The 18187-nt window shown below is 36.9% G+C and overlaps 2 protein-coding genes across 3 annotated transcripts; one reads left to right on the top strand and one right to left on the bottom strand.

Annotated features, from left to right (window-relative positions):
- Positions 1-504: 504 nt before the first annotated feature.
- pdia6 (protein disulfide isomerase family A, member 6) lies at positions 505-6984 on the bottom strand. Its single transcript, XM_046836385.1, has 13 exons — positions 6849-6984; positions 5676-5820; positions 5445-5502; positions 4929-5055; positions 3508-3614; positions 3281-3417; positions 3001-3115; positions 2743-2883; positions 2526-2610; positions 1727-1799; positions 1385-1543; positions 1198-1294; positions 505-924 (listed from the first exon to the last, which is right to left on the bottom strand). Exons 1-13 carry the CDS (start codon positions 6862-6864, stop codon positions 856-858), a joined length of 1329 nt encoding a protein of 442 aa, XP_046692341.1. The 5' UTR covers positions 6865-6984; the 3' UTR covers positions 505-855.
- Positions 6985-11334: 4350 nt separating this feature from the next.
- Positions 11335-17299, top strand: LOC124377256 (ubiquitin carboxyl-terminal hydrolase 37-like). 2 transcript variants are annotated; one of them, XM_046836660.1, is made up of 15 exons: positions 11335-11404; positions 13206-13243; positions 13417-13932; positions 14056-14322; positions 14433-14705; positions 14819-14869; positions 15128-15259; positions 15664-15796; positions 15894-16036; positions 16118-16214; positions 16315-16397; positions 16534-16664; positions 16786-16853; positions 16969-17029; positions 17115-17299. In XM_046836660.1, the coding sequence occupies exons 1-15, from the start codon at positions 11375-11377 to the stop codon at positions 17264-17266; spliced, it is 2175 nt and encodes a 724-aa protein (XP_046692616.1). In that variant the 5' UTR covers positions 11335-11374; the 3' UTR covers positions 17267-17299. The 2 variants fall into 2 exon arrangements, with proteins under 2 accessions (XP_046692616.1, XP_046692615.1); XM_046836659.1 differs by having other exon boundaries at positions 17103-17299.
- Positions 17300-18187: the final 888 nt, after the last annotated feature.

The following is an 18187-nucleotide window of genomic DNA, read 5'->3' as shown; positions in this document are numbered from 1 at the left end:
TATAATTCCCTCCACTCTTCCACTAGATTTTAGAGTGTGCTTATGGATATTTGTGTTCACCAACCAAAAGGGTATTATGAAAGGCAGGTACTGATGTAGGTGAGGAGGCCTGGGGTGCAGTCAGTGTTCCAATTTATCCCCAAGGTGTTCAGTATGAGATCAGAGCTCTGCAGCAAGCCACTCAAGATCTTATTCTCCAAAGCATGTAAACCAGATCCTCAAGGAGCTCACTTTGTGCACAGGGGCAGTGCCATGCTGGAACAGGTTTGGGTTTCCAAGTATAACTGAGTGCCTTCAGCTTTGTGGTAACAGTTTGAAAAAGAACCACATAGCAGGAAAGGTCAGGTGACCCAATACCTTGGGCAATATAGTGTGTGTGTGTGTGTGTGTGTGTGTGTGTGTGTACATACACTATATATGTCACATTGAAAGGGAAGATGAATAGGATGGTCAGCAGGGTAAACTGCAGGTTAAGTCCAGGACACATTATATAAAGCACGTATGCTGTTTCCTCTCCTTAGTGAGTGCCATTTAATTTGAACACAGCAAATAAACCTTATTCTAAAAGCTATGTATTTTGGGTATAACTAGACAGGGAAAAGTGAAACACCTTTCTCAGCACATCCATACAGTCAACCAATCAAATAGAAAGGAGGCCTATGAGGCAAAGCCAAAGCAACCATGATTTAAATCCCAATCCTGCCTCATTTCAAACGATTGGAGAAAAGTTAAGTGAGACTTTTGTCTTTTTCAAGAGTGTTCAGTAACTTATTGTCCCAGTTTTCCCCCTCATCCATGGGAGAGGAGAGGCTGCTCATAGGCTCAAACTGGACAAGCCTCACACAGCCTATAAACTCATAATTCATCCTTCTCAATGTCATCCAACTCCACATCGCTCAAGTCAATGTCATCCTCCACAGGAAGCTGAAGGAATAGAAAGGATAAGAGAATGTCTTGTGAGGAGAAATTCCTTATGCTAAATATGGCAAAGACAAGAAAGCTCCAAATGGATGTCAATAATAATAATAATAATAGTAATAATAATAATAATAATAAATAAAAAAAACTTTTATATAGCAAACTTTATTTATATGATAATAAGCACAAATTAATATTTTAAATTTGTATTTACACAGATGGAATTTCTCAAAATTTTCCACTAAATTGGAATTATATCGGAGTAAAAAAGGTACTTACGACTCCATCCTTCCCATCCCAGGCTTCTACAGTGTGGATCTTGGGTAAAGCCCCACCTGTTATTGTGGCAGTGGAGCCACGCCCAACAGAGAGATCCCTGTGGTAAAGAAGAAAGAAATGAGAAAAAGAATATTCAAAGCGCTGCAACGAAACGTCAGATGTGTGAGCAGGATAGAATAAACATTACCTCAAGAACTCATGGATTCCTGTCTCACTGAACGAGCCTTTAAGAAGAGCAAACTTCATCTTGCGAGCATTAATAGCTGCCATGGCGGGGTAGCCAAATCCCCCAATCCCCAAAACGCCCTCGAGTTCCATCTGAGCACCAGATTCAGTCCACAGCCAGCTATAGAAAAGGGGATTTAATGAGCCAATTTTTTTTGTGCTTTCAGCAACAGATATTATTACTAGTTCAGAAAATCAAGACCAAAAAAAACAAACAAACAAAAATCTCTAGGGTTGCCATATTTTCCTTATCGAATCACTATATAGAATATATAGAAATAAGATGCAAGCTACAAGCACTCACCCCCACATCTTCTTCTTGTACTTCTCAGCCATCTTAATCATAACCTCCAGATAAGCATTTCTGCCTTCTGCACCTAATAAACACAAGTAATAAAGCTAATTTAGGTTTGGATTACATACAATACAGGAACAAGAATTAAAAATAAGATTATTTTATTTTACTTATTTTAATAAGTTTTTTTTCTGTTAAATATCTTTTTTTTTTTTTAAATCAATGTATTTATTTCTGAATCAAAATGCAGTACCAAGCAGTTCATGAAGATATTCAACTACTTGTGGAACTAATTTTCTCTGTGTAAACAGCAGATGTATACATAGACCAGGCATAACATTATAACATTACGACTGATGAGTGAATAACACTGATTATCTCTTCATCAGTGGATGTGTTAGTGGGTACAAAATATTCGGCAGCAAGTGAACATTTTGTCCTAAAGGTTGATTTGTTCGAAGCAGGAAAAAATGGGCAAACATTAGGATTTGAGCGAGTTTAACAAGGGTCAAGTTGTGATGGCTAGACGACTGGGTCAAAACATCTCCAAAACTGCAGCTCTTGTGGAATGTTTCTGGTCTGCAGTGATCAGTATCTATCAAAAGTGCTCCAAAGAAGGAACAGTGGTGAACCGGCGACAGGGTCATGGGCGGTCAAAGTTCATTGATGCACGTTAAGAGTGAAGGCTGAACCTTGTGGTCTGATCCAACAGACGAGCTTCAGTAGCTCAAATTGCTCAAGAACTTAATGATGTTAATGCTCGTCGGATCAGAACTGTTTCAGCAGAAGTACTGTTCATTTGTCGTACCTGTATCAAGAATATGAGGCAAAACAGCAATAATACACAGCTGATGATCTTCACAAGTCTTCTTCACAACATCCTCATTCAGAATCTAAAAAAAAACAAACAAACAAAAAAACCCATTAACAATCAACTACATTAATCATCTACAAACAAATGCACAGTTCCAGAAAGCAGAGCTAGATGAGCAGCTACCTTAGAAAAATAGATTATTGGAACAGACCTCTAGAAGTTCTGGAGCAGGGGCGTTGTCTGAGAAAAGGTCCAGGGCATGGGCAATGATGTCCGAGCGTGTGCGTCCACCCTGGTAGTCCGCCGGCTCATCTCCTTTTCGAAAGATCTTTATGGTGGGGAATCCTCTAATCTACAAATGATAAACCAAGACCATCAGTATTCAAGCAAAGCAATATTTCATAATCCTTAACACCAGATTCTAGACAGACAGAAAAGTCATTGGCACACAACTCGGGTATTAACTTACTCCATAGCGGCTTGCCAGACCCTGGTGAACAGTAGCATCTACAGCTCCCAGCTTCACTCTTCCACCTGTCTGCTCTTTGACCTGAGTAGCCGCAGCCGTCCATTCAGGCTCAAGACTGAAATGATCGAGTTCCAGATTAGCCTTCAAGACCACAACTAAAAATACAATGCCTTTGTTTCGCAGCAGTATAATTCCTGTACATGCATTAATCTTTTCACATGGCATTAAACAGCTTAAATAGGAACAAATGGAAACTTTATAGACATAAATGCAAGCTTACTTTTTACAGTGTCCACACCACGGTGCAAAGAATTCCACCAACCACACATCATTGCTGTCCAAAACCAGGCGGTCAAAGTTATCATCAGTCAGCTCCACCACATCCTTCTTATCGCCGGCACCGCTACCTCCGGAACTCTAAAACGAACAGACGAACAAAACAGAACAATAAATAAACAAATACAAAGAACAAAAAAATAAAAAAATTGCAAACGTGCACTTCAGTACCTGTCTGCTGTAGTCAGAACCTCCAGATTTTCCACTCAGTCGGTCTTTCACTAGAGATCGTGCTGCATTCAGAGCTCCCTCAACAATTGCCTGACTGCTGCGTCCACCTACATACAAAAGACACCACACAGAGCGTTTACATAGACAAGCTATTTTACATAGATTTTTTCAATATCTACAATATTATATGAAAAACGTTTTATTTCAAATACTTATATATGACCTAATGGTGCAGACTAAACACGATGTCTGATGATGACAAAGCATATTTACACCCAATCCACATTTTAATTTACACCTTAAGCGTCTCCTTCTATAGAAAACAATTATAACAAATACATTCAGCCACATTCGGCGTTATGAATCTGTTATGCTTTGAGGCCATGTTGTCTGTTATGTTGCTTATGTGGTTTTGTGTGTTCTTGGTTCTGAGGTTGTGTGTCTTGTCTCTAGTCTCCTGCCCTGTTCCTGAGATTTTACTGGTTTCCTAAAGTGCAGTTTTTTGTTGTAATGTTATTTTAGCTATTAAATCATGCTATGTTGTGTGGACCGCATTATTTCCCCCTCCCCCCTTTCATTTCATTTTGTAAAAACTTTTTCTTTTTAAATATAATTTTTTTTTATTCTTTGGGAGCGATAGTTTCTTCTTAGCTGAACTAATTTTTTTTTTTTTTTTTTTTGAGTCATTTACTTAATTTCGTTCCTTTGAACAGAAATAAAACAATGGTTACATTTTTATTAAGCAGAACCTCCAACATGTCTACATACATGAACTTTGACTATAGTTCCTATACTAAAAATATGACAATGTAGCTAAGGATGAATGATGATAAACAGAATGAGTAGCTCACCTCATATCTTCTGGTCCCAGTAGTTCATTTGCCACATGACTCTCATAATTATTGTAACAATAATGCCAAGATCCAGACCACAAAATAAATAAACCCTGTTCTATTGCATTGTATAGCATCTATAGGAGTCATGTGACAAAAAAAAGGAACGACTCTGACCAGAGGACTCATGAGACGAACCACTCAATTCTGGTACCTGTGTAAAGCACTGCATAGTGTTTATGGGAGTCACGTGATAAAAGAACAAATGATTTGGACTAGAAGAGTCAAAAGGTGAACTATTTCATTATGTTTTCTGTGCATAACCTACAGAGAGTTTTGTGATTTTTTGCTCATTGTTCATGAAAATGAACGAATCACCCTTTTGAGACCGCTCGTTCTTCTGAGTCACATCACCAGTATTTAAAAGAAGACTTTCATTTTAATACTCCATACGGATTCCAGCATATTTTTTAATGATTCATTTTGAAAAACTCCTAGATACATTATTTAAGTAAAAATGATGTGTTGTTAAAAGTTCTAGAGTCTATTAATATATGTATATTATATATTTTGGTTTTCACAATGTACCTTGGTAATCCTCAGGCTTGTTCTTGTTCCCACCAAAGATCTTAATAGTGGGGAAACCACGAACTCCATATTGGCCTCCCAGTGACTTGTGTTGGTCTGCGTCAACAGCACCCACTTTAACAACACCCTGGTTCACAGCGTTACATTGAAAAATGATTGATTCATGATTATTTATATAAAAAAATAATAATAAAAAAAGGAGCAAATGAGAAAACTTTTTGGTGACAATGATTTAAGGAAAAGCCAAATATGACCAAGATCACTCAAGGATTCAGTCAGCTGTCATCATTGGAAAACCATGACAACTTATTTAATTGCTCACTAGCTTGGACTTACAATATAAAAAGATATTTGATGAGGAAAAAAAAACAAAAACAAAACAGCAGTTCTACAACGTGAGCAGTTCTATAACGTGAGCAGTTCTATAACGTGAGCAGTTCTATAACGTGAGCAGTTCTATAACGTGAGCAGTTCTATAACGTGTGTATAAACACACATTTTATATTGAAACTTTACCTTCAACGCTGTGGCTGCTTTCTTCCATTCTGGGGTCAGGCTCTGGCAGTGTCCACACCTTTTTTCCAAAAAATCAACAGACATAATCAGGTGCAAATCAGAATTAAATCATATCATCACAGTGGCATTATTTACACGAATTCAACATTGTAGTCCGTAGCCAACTCTAATCATGATGAACCGATAAAGGTGAAGATTGTGTAAAGATATGCACCATTCTTCTCAACTCACCAGGGGGCGTAAAACTCCACCAGCCACAAACTATCACTCTGCAGAACTTCTCTGTTGAAGTTTGAAGGAGTGAGCTCGACCACATCGTCACTGGCAGAGTAAAGTCCATGGACGGCGAGAACCGTCAAGGAGCACACAAACAAACCTGAAAGCGTAAGCAGCAAGTTAGGGCCATTCACAAAGATTCAGCTTTAAAATGGCAAGCTTCACCTCTCTGTTTCATCCTCAAAATAAATAGCTGTATATGCAAGCTCAAGAAGGAGAAACCTTAATGCTGATCAGGATGCAACTGCTTTACATGACCATAGGTAGATGTGCTCATCACATTCACCTTTTTGCTGAATTGTACATTTTTTAACTACACAAATGTATGCGTAGTCATGTCCATTGAAAATCACCAAATGATTACCAGTGCTGCTTTTTTTCCCCATTCAAAAGACAGTGACTGTATGCAAATCTCAAAATCTCTTTAAGAGCCCAAAAAGTCACACATTTCCTCTTACACAACATCTGACCATTTAAAAAAAGCCTATTGGTCTTTCTGAAACTCTCGAATGCAAATTCATTGGGAGATCAAAAGAGGTAAACCAAGAACACCAAACCAGATGTTTCAGGAGACCTGCAGCTGTGTAACACTATTTCCTACACAAATTCAATATTCAAAGCTCCAAACCGAATACAGTGAAAAATAGAAATGACAAGAATGAACAAAACATCAGTGGGATGTTCAGCCATTGTTCCTAATAAGAACAAAAACACGTGTAAAACTTCAGTTAAATGTTATGTCAAGGATCATGCATATTTCATTTTACTAATATATATCTGTTTATCATATACTCCACCTAAATAAACTAATCTCTGTATACACTCATAGGCACAGTGCATAGCTTCACATGAGCTCCCAGGTCAATGACTATTCCGTTGACAAGTATTCCTAGAGTTCAGCTAAGAAACATTCTCATGCACAGACTTCAGATCAGAACAAACCTGATCACCTTGTGCATTCCAAAAAATGATCCCTAAAGAACCAGGCTGATCACACTAAGGTTCCCCATTGATTATCTGATCTCGAGACGGACAGCGTTCCTTTACTGTATAGTGATCTCTAAATTCATATTCACAAATAATAATATAACAAAAAACAGTGCATTCACTGAGTTTACCGGTTCTTACCCAGGAAAGCTCGCATGCTTGTTTCCAGACCTCAGCTAACACATGAAAAAGCCTGTTCGCTCACACAGTGGAAACACCGCAGCTTACAGTACCGGAACATAAAGCACACGCACTATCTCACCGTGTCCCGCGCTGATTGGCTCTCCGAAGACCAGGACCCTCTACAACCAATCAAATCCCGCCGTGTAGTTTTTAAACACGGGGAGGGGTCTGAGGGGAGTACGGTGAGCTAAAGGAGACCAAAATAAATTTCGTTTCGCCCACTTTCTAGTAGCAATTGTAATTCTATTTTGTGTTTTTTTTTGTCCAACTGTAAATGTTGTAAAAGCAAGCAACCATTCAACCCTTTCATTATAGACTTAAAATTATATGTATATTTAATTTCTGATTCAACTAAGAAACAGTGGTGATTCAATTTCATTTCTGTCTGGATATTTTTTGCCCCTGGTGGGCAATCAGTGGTAGTGCCACCAACACCTTATCCAGTTCTGCCAATAACTAGTACTGTATTAACAAAATGAAAACAAAAATGTGATTAAAAAATAAAAATACAACACAACTGAACAGTGATAATGAAAACAACACAGAACACCTAAAACGACATAAATCTTGTTTTTATTAGATCAGATTAATTCACAATTAAAATTCTACCCTAAATGCACTTATCAAGCATATTTTCAAACATCAGCACAAAATCAGTACATCCTATAAAAATCTTTACTTTTGTCAAACTTTTTCTTTTTTTAAAGATTTTTTTTCCCTTTCTTTCGGCTTCTCCCATGAGGGGTCGCCACAGCAGATCATCCGTATTCGTGATCCGCATGTTCGATTTGGCACGTTTTTACACTGGATGCCCTTCCTAACGCAACCCTCCCTATATTTCCGGGCTTGGGACCGGCACTAAGAGTGCACTGGCTTGTGCAACCCTAATGGCTGGGGTTGGTTCCCTGACCGGGAATCGAACACGGGCCACGCCGCATCCTAACCGCTAGACTACCACTCAACCAAAAACCTATTATATAATTTTTCAGTATGCAACTGTTTACATGCTGTTTTTGTACATCATTTGACTGCTACTATTGCTGTTTTGCGCAACCTATGTGTACATTTTGTGTACATTATATTGCATTTTATTTTTACACTCCTGTATTGAGTTCTGTCTTGCACACTGCACTGTATAATACACAGAAGGTATCCTGGCGGTGCTATTTTGTGTTTTGTGTATTTGTCCTTCTCTGTCTTGTGTTGTCTTGCACTGTCTTGTCTTGCACTGTTTGCACAAGGTTGCACACTTACTAGTCCTTAGCTCTGTGTTTTTCTGTTATTCAATTCAATTCATTTTTATTTGTATAGTGCTTTTAACAATGAACATTGTCTTAAAGCAGCTTTACACAGATAATCTGGTGATAAAAAATGAATATGTTCTAATAACTAAGATTGTCCCTGATGATCGAGCCGGTGGTGACTGTGGCAAGGAAAAATTCCCTGAGATGGCAAAGGACGAAACCTTGAGAGAAACCAGATTGAAGAGGAAACCCATCCTCACCAAATGTCCATTTATTGCAGATAAACAATGTTGCGGGGTAAAGTGATGATGATTAGAAGCAAACTGTAGTCCTGAGTCAGTGTAGCAGTCTGTTGACATTAACTACAGTCCAAATACATCCTCAAAGCCCCATTCCTACTCCGGAATTACATGAAACCAACCAAGGCGTTGATGAGAAACCGTCCCAAGCTGCACAAAGTGGCCTCCAAACGAAGATATCACTATCCAGAGGTAGGCCTGGACGAAGTGGGAAGATCCACGGAGGGGAGAGGGGCAGGAACAGTGGTCACTGGAGCCTCAGGAGCATGTTTAACTCGACCAAGAGAGAGAGAGAGAGAGAGAGAGAGAGAGAGAGAGAGAGAGAGAGAGAGAGAGAGAGAGAGGAGGGGTGACAGGAAGAGAAGGATATGCATTATTATTTGTCTTTATTGTTGTATGAAAGTTAATGTCACTGTGCAGTTTGGACTCCAGCAAGAAGTTATGTAGCTTTATGTTGTTTATGTAGCACCAGGGTTCTGGAGGAACGCTGTCTCAATTCACTGTGTACTGCGTCAGCTATATATGGTTGAAATGACAATAAAAGCTTCTTGAATTGACAATATCAGAACATTTTATTTATATATATTTGCTATGGCTTTTTCATCAGCCAAGATCTTAAATTTCTCTTTCTTTTATGGAGCATGGTGCGATGATAGGAGTTTAGGATTTTGGGCAGTGTGGTGGGAGGAACATCTTTCATGATGCTGAAGCCAATTCCCAGGTCTCCAGCCATGTTTGTGTGTGGTACCAGGAAGGATTAAATAAGCGACAGCATGCTTTGGGTGATTTGATCATATTGGCTGGGTCCAATCAACTGGAAATGTTATGAATTAACCGAAATAAGGAAATGTGTCTATATTGTTTCAATGCTCTGTGCATAGGATGGTTTAAGTGGCCCAAATCTCCAAGGATCACAACTGAAAAATGGAAGGAGTTGCATTTTAGAGTCCAAATCCAAAACTGCAATCCAACATCATCTAATGTACATCATGATGTTGCTTGGAAGGGTTTCAGGAAAAAAGCCTCTACTGTCTAAAACATTACGGGAACTTTAAATTGGATTCGGTTCTATGGTCAGATGACAACAAAATAGAGCTTTTTGTCCAAAAAAAAAAAAAAACGCCAAAGGTAGATTTGGCGCACAGAAAGAAATAGACATATGGAAAAGTACCTCATATCTACAATTAAATACGTGGTGGCTCTTAAATGTTTTGGAGCATGGGGTTTTTTTGCCATAGGACCTGGACAATTTGTTAGGATACATGCCATTTACATGCCATTTGGGTCTATCAAATATAAACATTAAATGAACACCTGACTGCCTCACCAGAAAGCTGATCACAGTTGGAGCCTTTGTCTCCAGCAAGACGAAGATACTAAACATAAAACCACATCCCTGTTCCCTGTTCCCTGACTTGAACCACATAGAAAACCAATCAAATAAACTGAAAAGGAAAGCCCACATGCATTAAATCACAAAGTGCCATGTATTCTTCAACCATATGAGGCATTAAAGGAGAAGATCCAGAGCTGTTATCTTGGCAAAGAGAGATAGCACAAAGTATTTACTGAATATGTGCTAAAACTTGTGTCACATATATGTACAAACATCTTTTTATATATATATTTTTTTTACAAAACTGGTCATAAAATGTTGGAATAATGTCATTCACAAAAGTCAAAAAAGAGAGAGAAAACAAGAAACATTGATTTACACAAGTAAAGTTCAGTTTAATACAAAATAAAAATAAATAAACATGTAATTATGACAATCCCAAACTGGATCAAAAATGAAAAAAAAAATGTTATAGTTAGATATTTTTTTTTTAAAACAATGTTTCACATCATGTACACAATTTGTCTTAACATAAAAATCAAATCTTTAAATGTAGATAACTTTATTATACAGTATACAAGTTTGTTTGTGCAACGGTTTGGTATATTGGAAAGGAAGCTTCCAGCAAAGTAAAATAAATCTCGAGATGACAAATCAAACACAAATAAATATATGATGCATGTAGTTGACGGTAAATCTTACAATGAGTAAAGCCACACATTATTTCTAACAGATTTAATTTTAATTATAAATCTATAAATGTTTACATGTAGAGAGCATTCATGTTTGAGGGTGAACCTATTAGCAAACTAAAAATGTACGCCGGAATTCAATAAAATGTGATTCAATTAAATTCAATTCATCTGAAAATGATCGCAGTTCTCTAAATATTTATTTATTGATTTATTATTAATAAAAGGTGGGAAATAGTTAATTAGTCCATGACTGCAGTTAAAGCACAACTAAGAGTTTTATTAAATATTTAATAAAATGTATAAATAAAGATTTATCTTACCTTGTAAAATCTCAGCATATTTCTATCCAGATCTTCCTTGTCCTTGAGTCAGTAACGCAACATGTATTGCAGGAAGTTTTCCTTCGACTTGCGGCTATTTCTATCCGACCGTAAGGCGCATGCGCAATGTCAAATTAGATATAGTGAATGTAATTTGATCAGGTTAGTTTAGGATCTATTACATTCATGTTATGAAAAAGTGATTTGGAACAATAATTCATAATTTGTAGTGTATTTATCTGTATGTGTTTATGATATATATATATATAACAGGGTATGTATATATTATATAACACACACACTGCATATCCCATTAAATAGATAGATAGACAGACAGACATACAGACAGACAGACAGACAGATAGATAGATAGATAGATAGATAGATAGATAGATAGATAGATAGATAGATAGATAGATAGATAGATAGATAGATAGATAGATAGATAGGTGATGCTGAGTAACGATGGTCCTCTTGTGACGTCACAAACACTCTGGGTATTAAGGGGCAACAGCGCAGCAGTGAACCTTCATTCAACTTCAAACTCCGCGCAGATTTCAGCAAGGAAATACCAGCAAGAGAAAGTCAACATGTTATGCTTTCCTTTTCTTCGATTTAGGGTAGGAAACCATTAAATCCAATAACTTTTTATAAAAAGTGAATTATATGTCAGTGTCCTACAAAGAAAACGTCCCCTAACGATCATGTAATGATTTGCATTTTATATTGGGTTTTTCTTTTTCTTTATGGTAATGCATTCCTCAGTATAAAACTCGATATTAATATATGAAGGTAATATATGCGTTTTAACTCTCCATCCTGTAACACTGCTGTCACATGAGATCTGCTTGACATCTATTTCATTCTAAAGTGCGTCCTGATAGTAATGACACCGGTGACCCCCATTATTACCCCCAGTACCTCCACAAACAAACATAAAGCTTACACGAAGGCAATAACATCATTCTATTACGGACTTTATTGTTGCAAGAGACTTCTTTTCGCTTATGTAAATTTTACATCCTTTAACTAGTGCAGAAGAGTCAAAAGGTCGCATCCCAAATGTCTTACTGTCTACATCAGGGGTCACCAACGTGGTGCCCGCAAGCACCATATGAGCTTTTTCTAAAAATAGCTGTTTCCTACCTTGTTAAATCATTGTTGATAATTATTGTGAGAAATCATTAACATGATTAGTGTTTTCACATAGATCAGTGGTGTCAAACTCAAATCCAACCCGATGTACACTTATATCCGGCCCGCAAGATGATTTTATAAAGATTTATTATTTTTATTGTTATTGATGGCCCGGCGATATGAAGCGCTGATAAACAGAAACTACATATCCCATAATGCAGCGCTTTAGCTGCCTTACCGAACACTAGACTACCTGGGAACGTTCCAGCGTCAATCAAGTCAAACTTCTGTTGATGTATTTAACACTATTGTAAAGTTATTGTGAAACAGCGCCTCACAGTGGTGAAGAGAAAAGTTGATTTAGAAAACAGAGCCTTTCAAAACCGATGGGATTCTGAGTTTATGTTTACTGACACTGCTGGTAAACACGTGTGTCTTATTTATGGAGCGAATGTGACTGTAATTAAGGAATTGACAATACATCAAAACATCAGGCTAATCTGAAAAACCTGAATGCAGAGCAGAAGATACAAAAAGTAGAAGAGTTAAAGAAGAATCTGACATTTCAGCAGATGTTTTTCACCACAGCAAAATCACAAAGTGAAGCTGGTGTGAAAACAGAGGAGAAATCAGAGTCACATCAGCCAGTTATTTACTGAGGGAGAGTTTCTGAAGTGCTGCATGATGAAGCTGTGAGATGTCTGGTGTTTGAATGGAGATATTTTTGTATATATTTTTATATTTGAAATAATATTCCTGTCTGTTTTTATTCATATTTATGTTTAAAAAACATTGTTTTAGTGTGTTCAATAAATGTTTATCCGGTACAGCCCGCGACCTAAAGTGTGCTTTGAGTTTTGGCCCCCTGTGCAATTGAGTTTGACACCCTGATATAGATGAATATCATTAATTATTAATAATAACATATAGTTAAAGGTAAATTGAGCAAATTTGTTATTTCAGAAGTGTGTATCAAACTGGTAGCCCTTCACATTAGTCAGTGCTCAAGAAGTAGCTCTTGGTGTCAAAAAGGTTGGTGACCCCTGGTCTATATCATATGTTCACTGTGTAGCCTACGACATAACCGTATTGTAACTACTACCTAATGCACTAGACACTCCAAAAAAACGCAACCGGAAGTAATGCTGCATGGACTGCCTACTATAATATAATAATGAATAAAAAAAAATAACCAAATATTTAAAGAATAATATATTTTGGGGAAAAACAGTGTTTATATAAGCGTAACACTCGTGTCTTTGTGTTTCTTTTTATTAACTGTAGAAAAAACAGCATCAAAAAGCAGCAATACCTACAGAAAGGTACGCTACAAACATTTCATCCTTCATGTAATGAAATCAACTCAAACAAAAAACTCATGTGAAGTGGCTAATGAATTGTGACAGAGGATGTGTATGCCCTGTGCCCTGTGTGACAAATACTTTCTTTTTAATATTTTAAAAATATGAATGTTTGCATCTGCTTTATTCCTCAGCAACTCAACTCCAAATAACAGTCCTCAACTTGTTACTGCAGTAAAGCTAGCAAGTCAAGAAAAAAACCAGCATAAGGCCTTATTTAACCGTTCTGAGACAAGTAAAAGAATAGATTTGGTAAACAAGAAAGGGGTCCCGGAAAAAACGTATGAGAAAGTTGCCACGATCACCAAGAAGCCAATAAAGAATGGCTTATCACCCAACAAAACAAACCCAGATAACAAACCCAGGTCCAATAAGTTGAATACCAAAGGGAACGTAGCAAGTCTCTCTCAAAGTACATCTGAGGAGGATGAAGAGATCTACTCTAGAGCAGATATAAAAAGCTCAGGGAGGAAAAATGCAGTAAGAACAGAAAAGGGTGAAAGAACTGAGATGCCCCTGTATAGCAACGAAAAAATGGAAGATACAGACAAAATGTTTCTATCACATTTGGATGAGGACATTGCCACGTTGTCAGAGAAACTGTTCAATCAAGGGCTTGATCTTGGTGTGACAGATCTCTGTGCATTCAAGTAAGAGACAGCTGAGTAAAATATAGCAAAGAAATCTTTAATGAAATAGTTAATAGGTCTGGAATATGCAGACGTGATCAGACATAAATCGTTCCGTATAAACTCTATGCCTCTCTGTTGCAGTTCCAGTGAATTGCTGATTCATACTTTGGTTGGGAATACCAAAGAGTTCCCCGTTGAAGCAAATTTGCAAAGTGCAGTGAAGGAATTTGCAATAGAAAATAGACAGGAAGAAGAAATGAAGATGATCTTGCATGAACATGAAAGTAAGAAAGAAAAGAAGAAAGAACCGTTCTCACCAGATCTGTACAACAATACTTACAACCTGTATAATGATCTGTTGCTGATGACCCCATTATGCAATACAAAGACTGCTCCTTATGCATTCAGGTAAGAGATATATGAGTAAAATATAGCAAAGAAAGCTTTATTTAAATTGTTGTGTACAGTGAAAAGTACATGTAGGTAAATAATCCACTACACACTCTTCACTCTTTTAGGTCCAATAAGTTGAAGACTAATGGGAACCTAGTAAGTTTGACTCAAAGTACATACGAGGAGGACTACTTGAGAGCAAAAATCTCACGGAGGAAAAATGCAGTGATAACAGAAAATGGTGAAAGAACTATGAAAACCTTGTATAGCAAAGAAAATTTAGAAGATATAAACAAAATGATCCTTTTACAAGTGGATGAGGATATTGCAAAGTTTTCAGAAAACCTGGTGAATCCATGGCTTGAACTCTGTGTAACCGAGACAGATTATACATTCAGGTAAGAGACAGTTGAGCAAAATATAGCAAAGAAATCTTTATTTAAATTGGTAATATTACAGACCTGAACAGACATAAATCATTTCCTATAAATCCTATGTCTCATTCTTCCAGTTCCAATAGGACACTGTCCAAGATCACAAGCAATCTACTGCCCAGTTGTAGGTATGAAACAATGTCTTCATTTTTATTTTAAAATTGATATTCAGATTGGACTTAGTTTATAGATTTTATGCTTATTGATATCTCTATGCACTTGAAATGGAATGCACTTGCATATTAATCAGACTATATATGTATTATTTATAGTAGGTAACACTTGAACTTTAAGAGTAGCACTTTACTACAAGTTTGAACGTTTTATACACTGCGAATGTGCTTTTGTGAACCAAGATGTGTATCTAACAGTTGAATCTTTTGCAGTTTGCCTAATTTTGATAGCAACTGCTACATAAACGCGAGTCTGCAGTGTCTCTTCACAGCTGAGACTTTCTGTAAAGAGCTCTCCGACCTGCTGGAAAATGCATCCCCCCACATAGATGACAAGTTCAGTAGGTACTAATATTTTTTGGATTGTATATTTATTATTTAAACGATTCATACTTTTATATTATTTAAATATGAATATCTATGAAATAATAAAAGGATAAAAGGATCAAATTAAAGTTGGCCAACGCAAACGAGTTTTATAGGTGGAGTGATTTCGCACTTTGCACCAGAATTAAATGTGTTACAGTACAAGAGTCATACTCATGGCTACTAATGTTATACATCAGATAGGCCAATTGGCAGGAATATAATGTTTTCATACTTAGCCCAACTACTTGAATCAGATGGTTACAATAATTAATTGAGAAAATCAATAATAGGAAACCTACAGTAGACGTAATAGTGACGATTACCGATAATAGGGAATAAACTAATGTGAAACGGATTTTTTTGTTCTGGATCCTTTGCAGAAGTTTTGTGAAGCTGTCAAAGTTAAGAAGCAGCTCTGAACTTCAAAGCAACGATAATGTCAATTCTCTCCTCATGGACCTGATTACGTCTGCTGCACAAGTCAACCCAGAATTCACTTTCTTTCAAGAGAATGTAAGAAAAGAAACACACACTAAGGAAACTTACATGCACACACACATGGTTGGACATGATTTAATGATCACTTTTGTGTTTGTGGGTGTATGTATAGGATGCCCATGAATTCCTCTGCCACTGTCTTACCCAACTAAAGGAGTCTGTACAAAGGCTGCGTTTACAAAAGAATGTGATGACTAGATGCCCAGTGGGGTCTAATTTCTTTTTCAAGATGAGGAACATTATAAGCTGCTCCAGGTGTGACAAATAACGAAAAGAGTTGGTAGTTTGTACATGTAGATTTATATAAGATTTTTAATGCATGTTGTTTGTTTGCAGCTGTGAATTCACGAGGAGCAAAGTGGAGGTGTTTAATCATATTTCTGTACCCCCAAATCACAACTCATTGGAAAAGTGCTTCCATGACTTACTCAATGTGAGCAGCTCTCTTCTTCTCTCTCTTCTTTAAAATGTTTACATCCATGACACTATATTATTACTGACTCCTCTGTGTATGAAAAATGTGTATATTGTAGACCCAAACAGTGTTGGAGAGCAATTGTGAGAAATGTGGAGGAAAATCTGCCACCTCCTTGTGGGTGCTCCACACTCTGCCCAGGTAAGGCTGCTGAAAACACACACACACACACACACACACACACACACACACACACACACACACACACACACACACACACACACATTGCTTGACTACAGATCATCAGCATTAACGTTAGAATTTCTTTTCTCTCCAGGTTTCTGATTCTGCATCTGAACAGATTCAAAGTAACACAAAGTGGCACAATCAGCAAACTGACTACAAAAGTGGAGATCCCTCCTGAGCTGCTGATAAGCCGCCATTCGCAGTTAGATGCGCCCAAAAATGGTATGTCACAAGCAAGCAAATATTCCAAGCCATATTATCTACATTTCTAAAGCCAGAATATATCACATCCAGATAAATTAAACACAAGCTTATTTTCTCTGTGCCTTCCTCCTTAATGTAGAGAACAGCAGTGATGAGGCCAGTGAGACAGACCAAAATGAATTGGTGGAAAACAATATTCAAGATGAAGTGAGAAAGATAGGAAGATAAGAAAGAGAATTAGAAAGAGGATTGAGAATTGCCTGTACTCCAGTTGTGTGTCATTATTTGATTTTTTTTGTATTGTGATGTGTTTTGTTTTTAGGGTAAATCATCCTATCGACTGATCAGTTTCATCAGTCATATTGGGAGGACACAGTTTTCTGGTAAGTTAACCCCCCATTTTATATTATATACTGTAATTCATATGCACATTATCTGTGCATGTCTCTTTTCCAGGACATTATGTAGCTGACTGTTTCACTAAGAACTCTGACCTGTGGATGTCCTGTAATGATGAAATCATCACTCTGGTGAACAAGACGGACTTATTGGAGCTGGGGTTGAGTAGCGCTTATGTGCTTTTATATGAGAGAGTCAGCACAGATGGGAACCCAGCTTAATAAATACAAAGTCTTTATTTGTACTATTTTTGTGCCAAAAAAAAAACGTTTTGATCGTGTAGTATGTGGTTTCTTTAAGGCTATTTTTTAGCCATATAGGAATACTTAATAGCTTTTACTGTTTGAGAATGAAACAGCTAAACTGCATAGTCAATAATGGAATATTGAACAGAAGGACATAAGCCTACTTTAGTGGAACACAGTAACATCTGTAACTAGTATTAGCTTGCATTCATACTAAAAGCAACAAATGAACAAATTGCATTTACTTCGTTACTGTCCACTATTCTTAAAAACACTAAATATGCACTGTATAAACAAATCAACAGTGGAACTGAAAGAGACAAAATACTAAACAGATAGAATATTTAAATACAACAGCACAATTTATTTAAAAACTAAAAATAAGTATGAAGAAAGCTATTTTGATAAACATCACCAACATTTATACGTTATACAGACAGTTAAGGTACTGTTTTGAAATAAAAAAAACAATGCTGTAGATTAGCTGCGATTGCTATTTTTATTTACAAATGTTTATTTTTTCAATCGCCAAAGAGCCTTGTCTTATGCTGCCAGTCTTGATTGGTGTATTAATGTATAGGTTTGTCACAGTTATGAAGGCCCCCGATTTAAGCCCAAGGCCCTACGCATTTGCCTGCTCACCTATGGACCATTTCAATGATGTAAACAATACCAAACGCGTTGTGATTATACTGCGCATATCTGGCCCTAAAGCATTTCCATTATTGCCATTTTTAAAGCATGTAGCTTTCAAAACCACTAACTGACATAATTGTAAAGTTTAGTTAAAACAGAAGAGTTTATATTTCTAAAAAGCTAAAAAATAAACGTGGAATTGCCGCAGCCCTTAAATCCGACATTGAGGGCAACGTTTTATTTTACTCCATAAATAATTCA

The sequence above is a fragment of the Silurus meridionalis genome, chromosome 23 (genome assembly GCF_014805685.1).
Source record: "Silurus meridionalis isolate SWU-2019-XX chromosome 23, ASM1480568v1, whole genome shotgun sequence".
Lineage (NCBI taxonomy): Eukaryota > Metazoa > Chordata > Actinopteri > Siluriformes > Siluridae > Silurus > Silurus meridionalis.
Note: the sequence above shows the minus strand (reverse complement) of the source record. Positions and strands in the feature narration are given on the sequence as shown.

Excerpts from the sequence above, each read along its gene's own strand:
- LOC124377256 (XM_046836659.1), top strand. The coding sequence starts at position 11,375 with ATGTTATGCTTTCCTTTTCTTCGATTTAGG. Across the intron at positions 16,398-16,533 it reads GTGCTCCACACTCTGCCCAG|GTTTCTGATTCTGCATCTGA; the intron begins GTAAGGCTGCTG and ends TTTTCTCTCCAG. Across the intron at positions 17,030-17,102 it reads TGGGAGGACACAGTTTTCTG|GACATTATGTAGCTGACTGT; the intron begins GTAAGTTAACCC and ends TCTCTTTTCCAG.
- pdia6 (XM_046836385.1), bottom strand. Across the intron at positions 3,615-4,928 it reads CAAGCCTGAGGATTACCAAG|GTGGACGCAGCAGTCAGGCA; the intron begins GTACATTGTGAA and ends TTTTGTATGTAG. Across the intron at positions 1,295-1,384 it reads GGAATCCATGAGTTCTTGAG|GGATCTCTCTGTTGGGCGTG; the intron begins GTAATGTTTATT and ends TCTTTACCACAG.